At 39.3% G+C, this 9,530-nt stretch overlaps 1 protein-coding gene across 1 annotated transcript; it reads left to right on the top strand.

Annotated features, from left to right (window-relative positions):
* The first annotated feature begins 808 nt into the window (after window positions 1-808).
* LOC144453071 (tubulin beta chain) lies at window positions 809-4,200 on the top strand. Its single transcript, XM_078144344.1, has 4 exons — window positions 809-966; window positions 1,848-1,956; window positions 2,430-2,540; window positions 3,026-4,200. The coding sequence occupies exons 1-4, from the start codon at window positions 910-912 to the stop codon at window positions 4,087-4,089; spliced, it is 1,341 nt and encodes a 446-aa protein (XP_078000470.1). The 5' UTR covers window positions 809-909; the 3' UTR covers window positions 4,090-4,200.
* Window positions 4,201-9,530: the final 5,330 nt, after the last annotated feature.

Genomic DNA, 9,530 nt, shown 5'->3' with positions numbered 1-9,530 from the left:
TTTGTTCAATTTGTTTAACACGTTTCACTGTCATAATGCAAGTGTGTAATCGATGAAAATAGTTTGAAGCGTAGATTGCGCATGCGTAGTTAATTAACTTACATATTTTAGTTTACTTTTGTATACTTCGCGATTAGATGAAGAAAGAGGCACTGTACTGTAAAACTTCATTATGAAGACAAGATACGTGTACTGTTGTAAAATGTGTTTGGACATGTCCATGCCGATATTCTGCATGTTTGTTGAACAACAAAAAATGTGATCCGAAGTTTAGTAGAAAGCGCATAATCAGAAAAGTAGATATAAATAAATCGATGTCTTTTAATTATCTCAAAAAAAAATTATCTCTGGTAATATTGTCTTTCAAATTCTGTTTTGGCAATAATCGGTACCTTCCAATCCATGGAGCTTGATTGTTTTATCTCTTTGATTTAATAGTTTTTTTTACGCCTGACATTGCTTTGAATTGAATGTGCATGGGTTTTACTACTGTTCTTTCAATTGATCAAAAGTTTTATTTTGTAATTCATCGTTTTTGTGGTGTTTCCTGGTTACGGAAATGACTCAATCCGTCTCCAGGCTGGCTACGTGGAGATAGCACACAACAATCCAGGGTATGTACGGCATTTGTAGCGATAATAAGTGACGTCACCATTAAGCCTCGTTATGGGGATGCGCACGCTCCTTTTTTGGAAACTAAACAATACTTAATATTCAAAAGTAAATAAGAAGCGGTGTGTTGATTGGATGGTAATGGCTACGTCATTCAATATTTTCGGTACAAAGGTATTAGTTACCAACGGTCATACCATTCGAAAGCGAGGTGTCAAAGAGAACGTGAACAAGGTCACTTGTCCCGTGCAATATTGTCCCAGAAGTTAGTTTCTCCGAAGTTCTTTATATATCAAAATGCGTGAAATCGTACATTTACAGGCTGGTCAGTGCGGTAACCAAATCGGTGCCAAGGTGAGTACAAAAAATAGTGATATTTCCAACTTACTTAGCCATCAAGGAACGACTGAAAATATCCGCCCTTTTTTCGTCATCACTTTTCTTTCAAACCCTGTCAACCTCAATATCCTCTTCTCCGACAATGATCCTTCCCGTGTACCGATATTCTTGAATTTATATTTGGTGAATTGCACCCCGCTGTTCCAAAATCAATCCAATATTTTTGCGAAACCTTACTAATAAAAAAAATTATATATAAAAAATTGTCACTTTCATCATCGTGGTTCAGCGGGTTGTAACATAACACTGTCACTCCATCGCATCCGTCATCGTCTGCGATCATTTGTTCATTCATTTGCCGTGCTATATTGACTGTATTTAGTGTTGAAATTTGGTCTAGAGACGGAGGCAAGACATACTTGAATACCCGACGAATATTCACGCGGTCGTGACTTTTCAAAACAGTCAGACAATTTTGCTTTCCTTCGAATTTTGTAAGAAATGTCAAATTACAGTGAAGTCACGTGACATACCCGTAAACGAGGCGGCAAATGCACTGTTGGCTGCAAGTGAAGTTCCTGTTATCGCACTCGCTCCAAATAATGTTAGAGGTTAGAATTAGGATGTGGAAGTGTTCTGATATGATATGATAGTAAAATATATGAGAAAAAATGCATGTTTAGATATGAATGGATGGCGAGCCGGGTGTCTGCTTCGAAAGCGAACAATTCACGTGCAGACCACTGCTTGTTCACAATGGGGAAAACGTAGACTTGAAAAGAGCCAAAAATTGTTTTAAAAATTAAAAACATGATAGAAATTTATTGCATTGTTTAGTTTTGGCCTCAGTTGCAAGACTGCAAATTACAATTTTCTTTCCTTTCCTTTTTTGCTAGTTCTGGGAGGTTATCTCAGATGAACATGGAATTGATCCCACCGGTACATATCATGGTGATTCTGATTTACAACTTGAAAGAATCAATGTATACTACAATGAAGCAACAGGTATGTACAAGCTGTGACATTTTGTACAATTTTTCTGACAAAGTTTGGAGCACCATATATATTTTTCTTGCATTTAGATGTTATTCCGCAAAATTTTTCTTGGTTGAGCCAAGGAAAATATGAGTGACCTAAGGGGCCGCCAAGGAAAATATGAGTGACCTAAGGGGCCTTTGTCACTATGAGACTAGTGACTCAACTGGGACTCATAGTGACAATCCTAAGTCACAGTATTTTCTGGCTGAATGAAGAAAAATATTGCAGAAAAACAATTATACAAGTGCCAGTAATATCAAAGAAAAATTGGGGAGAGTAATGGTAGCTGATGGTGACAGGAATGTCATATCTCACAGACTGAGATAAGGAAGAAATCTGATATTTCCTGTTGCTGCCACCCAACATAAATCAAGCACTTTTGATATTGTAGAATTTCATCCATTGAGTTAATATATGGAAATGTTTCCTTATTTTCTTAGGTGGAAAATATGTGCCTCGTGCTGTTTTGGTAGATTTGGAACCAGGCACAATGGACTCCGTAAGATCAGGGCCATTTGGCCAAATCTTCAGACCAGATAATTTTGTTTTTGGTAAGTCTTGGCTTATTAATTTGGACTTGTAAATGTTGAAGATCATTAATAGCGCTATTTCGCAAGACAAGTGTACTCTCACAAATCACTACAACAGAAACTTATATGTACTTTTGCTAGATCACTTGCTGTTGCATGCACTCACGCAATATGGAATAGGCTGCGACTTACCTAAAGTTAGCGCACTGCTCGTGGCAAAACATTTTGTAAGAGTGATATCTATGCCCTGTTTGAGTGAGTGGAAGAATTAATGTCAAAAACATGTTTAGGTGTTAACCACTCATTTACTTGCACACTATAAAGAGTGTATGCACACACCAGATCAGGGGCTAAATAGATATTTTCATTTGCAATTTAGTCATGCTTTCATGGTTGCTTTTAAAAATATAGTCTGCAACATCATTGAAATATGTACACCTCATTGAAATTCAAATAACTTTCAATTTCTGTGTATCACAATTTTGAAATAATTTTGTTTTCTGCAGGCCAGAGTGGAGCTGGTAACAACTGGGCTAAGGGACATTACACAGAAGGTGCTGAGTTGGTTGACTCAGTACTTGATGTTGTACGCAAAGAAGCAGAAAGCTGTGATTGTCTGCAGGGTTTCCAACTTACACATTCCCTCGGTGGTGGTACTGGTTCAGGCATGGGCACACTTCTCATCAGCAAAATCCGTGAAGAATACCCAGACAGAATCATGAACACATTCAGCGTTGTACCATCACCAAAAGTATCAGACACTGTGGTAGAACCATACAATGCCACACTCTCAGTCCATCAGCTTGTAGAAAACACAGATGAAACATACTGTATTGACAATGAAGCCCTGTACGATATCTGCTTCCGTACCTTGAAACTGACCACCCCAACCTATGGTGACTTGAACCATCTAGTTTCAGCAACCATGAGTGGTGTAACCACCTGCCTTCGTTTCCCAGGTCAGCTCAATGCTGATCTGCGTAAGTTAGCTGTCAACATGGTACCATTCCCACGTCTCCACTTCTTCATGCCAGGCTTTGCACCTCTGACCAGCCGTGGTAGCCAGCAATACCGTGCCCTAACAGTACCAGAGTTGACCCAACAAATGTTTGATGCCAAGAACATGATGGCTGCTTGCGATCCCCGTCATGGTCGTTACCTCACCGTTGCTGCTATGTTCCGTGGTCGTATGTCCATGAAGGAAGTTGACGAGCAAATGTTGAACGTCCAGAACAAGAACAGCAGCTATTTCGTTGAATGGATCCCCAACAACGTGAAGACCGCTGTGTGTGACATCCCACCACGTGGTCTCAAGATGTCTGCCACTTTCATTGGCAACAGTACTGCCATCCAGGAGCTCTTCAAACGTATCTCCGAGCAATTCACTGCCATGTTCCGTCGTAAGGCTTTCTTGCATTGGTACACTGGTGAAGGTATGGATGAAATGGAATTCACTGAAGCCGAGTCCAACATGAACGATCTGGTGTCTGAATACCAACAGTACCAGGATGCCACTGCCGAGGAAGAAGGTGAATTTGATGAAGAGGAAGAAGGCGAAGAAGAGGCTTAAGAACTGTTTGATTGGAAAATTGACTTTGAAATGTAATTCAAAAGATAAAATAACCCAGCTAGCACTGGTTGATAGTTGGTGAATATAATAAAAGTACAATCAGCATGATAACTTGTATGTCTGATTTTGTGTTGCATAATCGCTGCAATCAAGCGCCAACTGTTCAGTGCAATCAGTCAGAACAACATAAAGTGTTATGCTTTGTAGACAGAGAAAGTTTTACTGCTGCAATAGTAGAAACTATGATATAGGAAATTTGAAATCTGACAAACTCTTGATTCATACATTGACCATAGTACTTGTATTGTTGACTTGGTTTATTGCAAAGCATATGACAATACATGGATGTTTTTGACTGCTTGGACTCTACAATTTGCAATTGAAAGCTGTGTAACACTCCAACATTTATAATACACCAGCGTACATGTAATATGTTCTTGAAATGGAAACTGAATATTCCAATACCAGAGTTAAGTGTCATGACCAGATTTGTTTCAAAATAATGTGTACCCCAAAAGGAAAGCCCAACCCTTGCCTTTCAATCTTGGACAATGAAATGTATATGCTGGTGTATCCTGTAGTAAGATGATGCAAGAGGAAGAGATTTATTTTCTGCCCTTGTCTTTCCTGTTTCAGTGGATAGTGTTTCCCTTGCATGAAACTTGAAAGGCTCAAATGTATTTAGTGCCAGGGCACAGAACAGTGACATCAAACTAAATTTGCATAAATTATGAACAGTCCAAGAGGGGAAGTGAACCCAAATTTAAAACATACATTTGCATCGGAATTGAGCTTTAAAATCTGTGGTGTCAGCATTCTGTGATGTAATCATAGGGACCTGTAGTATTTCTTAGATTGTTGTTTTCCCTGTCAACAGGCCAAATATAACATTTTGATTTAATATATTTCCGCTACCTTTGTGGAAAGAACAGTATATTGGTAAATTTGTAGTAACAGGATTCATGTGATATTTTCCCTAGGAAAACAGCAATCTAAGAAGTAATACATGCATGTCCCTGATGTGGGTGGATATGATTGAGTATTGTATGCAGCAGTGTGTGTGTGTGTGTGTGTGTGGTCCCCTGGTAAAAAGGAAAGTAGATGTACATGATGTGTTAGTGTTATTTGGTGTGATGTACAGTTCTTATATCAGATATGCTACAGACAAAAAACAACCGCTGTCATTTATGAATTTTTATGATTCTTGTGGATGCTCATTGTCAATACAGACACAATGGCAGAGACATAAAGAAGGCAATTATACGAATTTAAATTTTCTCTGCTAAAAATAAAATGTTTTAGATGCTGTTTCAATAGCCAGGGCCTCATGTCAGTCCCTTGACAAATTCTCATGCTTTTATTGGAGTGAATACAGTGTATTATCACCTCCAAAGGTATGAATACCCTTTCTACTTTCTCTATATGGTTTTATTTTCCAATGTTTGAATACTGTATTCAATGAAAATAACAACAAAGACACAAAGCTTTATTCACAACTTCACAGGATGTACATCAGACTCCTGGGAGTCCACATACATGTACCGTCGTACACGTAAACACAGTCGAGTCCACGTTATAGGGCGCCCTCACAGTTGAGAACAATAATAGTGGGCTATGAAAAACGAGGTTACTATCACAGTTCGCAGAAAATTTGAGCTTTTAATCTCAGGAATTTCAAACCAAACGCAAAAAAAGACGTGAAAAAAAGTCACTGACTCAAAGAATAATAACCAAGCAAATGATATCAAAACATTTGAAACCATGGTACTCTTTCTGTGAAGCGGGCAAGCAAGTGAAGCGCCAAGCTATAAAGCGCGCCCTCATTTCTACATAGTTTCTGAGTTTCTACAAGTTTCTCCCCACAACCTTGTTAAATTATTTCAACACACAATGAAGGTTTGTGTCAAATCCAACCACGTTGACCATAATTTTGATAGTATGACTGATGTTGAATACACAGCAAATATCGTCTCAAACTTGAGTATGAATAGAGGGTACATGTACGAGTGTTTTTTTTTTTTTTTTTTTATGAAACACGATAATTAATTATATGTTCACGCGTCTATGTGTGGTATAGACTCTTACAGTCCTCGGAGCTTCCCATCACTGAAATTTGGTTTGTTTTGTATGTACCGATATCTACCGCATAATTGTACTGGTGGTACTTGAAAATCCTTGTACTGTACGCCCTCATCGACCTTACAGGGCTAACCTTTCGTTGATGTGTTAGTGTGACGACCCAAGCCTTTACGTCAACGAAAGGTTAGCCCTATGTGATCGATGAGGGCGCACAGTACAAGGAAGATATCGGCACACACAAAACAACCCAAATTTTAGCGATGCGAAGCTTCAAGGACTGATTAAGAGAGTCTGTGTGGTAGTAAGACGGGTTTAAAAGACGATCGTTCCTGCACAGTCAGCAAATTACTACATTGTCTAATTAAATGTGTTGTCTTTGGCGTGTAAAGAAAGATATGTACCACGTGACAATGGCTGTTTACCGTGACTGGGAAAGAAATCGATGAAAAAGCACGCCACCCGTATTAAAATGATCGTGTTTTTCAACATTGTCGTTGGTCGACACATCGTCTGTTATAACCATGCATTGATCATCTCTCCAATTTGATGACATTCTTTGCAATCAACATATTAATGCAACAAATATATGATTGCTATATCAAACCAATCTGCACAGTTGTTTTATTTAATTTTGTTAATGTTAAAGATTCCCAAACCAAAATAATTTTTCTCCATTGGCTCAAAAACAGAGAACGAAAGAAAAAGTTCAACAACACCTTTTAAATGTTGGTCCCTTGCGCATGTTCTAATCGTTGCCGTCTCTACTACGTGGTCTGGTGATTTAGTTAGCTGCAAGTGTAATTTTTGAATTTGCTTGATTTCGGTCTGGGGTTTAAACTCAAAACAAACTCCTTGAAGGAAAAAAATAAACAAACAACAACCCTACAAATATTGCAGCTAGTGCAAGGGACCTATAGTACCTAGTACCTAGCTAGCGACTGTAAGCTGAGCTTATAATCGACGGGTGTCCGAAAGTTGAAGTTACAGAGATGGAAAGTGGATCGACAAAGAAGTCTATTGCCTGAAATATCTTCTTTAATTATTACTTTAGCATGTTTAGCCTTAGGAACAGTTTTTACATTCACAGTGACACTTCCACTAGGCAACCTGTCGTCGCGTCGCTTCTCGCGTTTTGAAGTCCCAAGGAAGTACCCCTCTTCAATAAATGGAATATCCCAGGTCCTTGGGACAGCTCAGGGGTCAACAGGGTCACATTGCTGTACAAGTACAAAGCACACACTAACTAAATCGAAGGATCTCAGTGAGTCGTTTCGAAGACGGTGACAAGATCGACGTGTCCTGTCACAAATCTCTTGAAGGTTTGCCAGGAATCAACATTCCCACGCGTGTAGCACGTTCCTGATATACAGCATCGACGTTTGCGGCACGAGCGGAGAAAGTTGTGAGGAGATACTTCAGAGTGGTTGTCGAGGGTGCTTGGTTTTGTATTTTTGTTAGCCAACGATCACCGGCTTTGCAGTGGCCATTCTGTCAATGAAAACGTAAACAGAATCAATCAAAATTCTCTACTGCATTTCCAAACGTGCAACTTTCTATTACTGGGATCGCGATACATAAATATGCACAGCGGGTAAGCTTTTGCGAGACCTTGAAGGTCCAGCCCACCATCTGTGCCAACTTTTGTGTAGATTTATGATCAAGTCTAAAATTGTGCCATAGACACCGACATTCCAGTGTTAAAAACGCTGTACTTATTATTAATGTGAGCAGTATATAAACATTACTTCAACATGAAGCAGATCGGACCAGCTGTTGTATCTCTGTTCCTCTTTCTAGTGTTGTCCGTGAAAACAAGTCGAACTTCAAGTTCAGGAGAAAGTTCCCAAGGTAAGAATTTTTCCAAGGTAAACTCACACATCACAAAACTCTAAGACTATCTATGCCATGGTTTGCGTTTCCAGAGAGTTGAACTTGGCGCGAGAGTTTCCATTTTCTGGGATGAGTACTAAAGTAGGTAGCTTATGCATAAGTTTCTTTCCATAAATGAAAGTTGTTTGCATAAGTTAAATACTTATTTTCTTTTGCCGTCGAAAGATTTCCATAGCAAATGTATCCCCTAAAGTGACACCCGCATACAAAGGGTATTTGCGTCCCGGATTTGCGTCTCCTTCCGCTGAGATTCATTGGCAATCTAGTTATGTTTCGATTGGTGTCTTGTTAAGAAAAGTGGTCAGCAGGTGTAAGACAATTAGATGTATGTTCTCAGCAGTGTCGACACATGTAACTAGGTGATTCATTTCGTTCCAGGGTTTGCGCCCGTTCACTGAGTTGAGTGATTCTCTTTCTATGCGGGCAGTCAGTCGTAAACAAAGGTCAATAGATGCGAAGAATTCATGACATTGTTAAACGTGTGAATGGGTTCGTGTAGATGTCTAACTCTTTCGTAGACGGCTCCACAGCAAAAGAATTTATCTGTCTACATCCATGTACTAATGCTGCGCTAAGTTAAAAAAAAAAACATAGCTAAACTGCAGACAGGAAAGAGCACATTTTTCTTCGCACAGCTGGCCATCGATGGTTAACCACGCTTTTGAGTGGGTTCCCCTTTTCACCTCTTTCTCTGCCTAACCCTGCGAGTCTAACTCCTAACCCTATTAACTCCTGGGGTATTAACCACGATCCTTGTAAATGAGATGTAAAGCTTATTACATAACAACGTGTTATAGAAATGCCAAATCCTTGTATTCAGACTTTGGGGTGATGAGGAATCTTAGAATTTCCCCAAAGTGCTAAGATCTATGGGTAGATATATTGCCATGAGTGGAGCATATACCAGTTATATGTATGAGTAGTGTGTGTGGAGTGGAAGTCGTGGTATCCACTAAGAAATCAAATGATTCTGGGGTTTTTTCAACATGTGTAGTACTACAATCACAAGTCAAAATAAAATACAGTAGTATGTCTATTTCAACTACAGCTGTGTGTGACTGGAGGCAATGATCATCAACACTGGACTCATGTAGTGTTATCACCATGACAACTTACTGTCTGTCTGTCTGTCTGTCTGTCTGTCTGTCTGTCTGTCTGTCTGTCTGTCTGTCTGTCTGTCTATCTGTCTGTCTCTGTTTCTGTCTGCCAGCCTGTCTGTCTCTGTCTGTCTGTCTGTCTTTCTGTTTGTTTGTTTGTTTGTTTGTTTGTCTGTCTGTCTGTCTGTCTGTCTGTCTGTCTGTATGTCTGTCTGTCTGTCTTTCTTCCTGTCTTTGTGTGCTTATTACAGTGGTAAACCATAATGACTATGGAGATCTAAATGCAAATACCTGATTTCCCCCATTCTGTTGCCAGGGTTACCAAACTATATTAAAAATACTGCATTATTATCAGCTACTTTGCCATCTATTTCC

Source organism: Glandiceps talaboti, chromosome 23 (assembly GCF_964340395.1).
Source record: "Glandiceps talaboti chromosome 23, keGlaTala1.1, whole genome shotgun sequence".
Lineage (NCBI taxonomy): Eukaryota > Metazoa > Hemichordata > Enteropneusta > Spengelidae > Glandiceps > Glandiceps talaboti.
The sequence above is the reverse complement of the archived record's forward strand: the minus strand, read 5'-3'. Positions and strand labels throughout refer to the sequence as shown.

Bases quoted from the DNA above. Each gene is read 5' to 3' on its own strand.
- LOC144453071 (XM_078144344.1), top strand. From the start codon at position 910: ATGCGTGAAATCGTACATTTACAGGCTGGTCAGTGCGGTAACCAAATC. The intron at 1,957-2,429 runs GTATGTACAAGC...TTATTTTCTTAG, and splicing joins ATACTACAATGAAGCAACAG to GTGGAAAATATGTGCCTCGT. The intron at 2,541-3,025 runs GTAAGTCTTGGC...TGTTTTCTGCAG, and splicing joins ACCAGATAATTTTGTTTTTG to GCCAGAGTGGAGCTGGTAAC.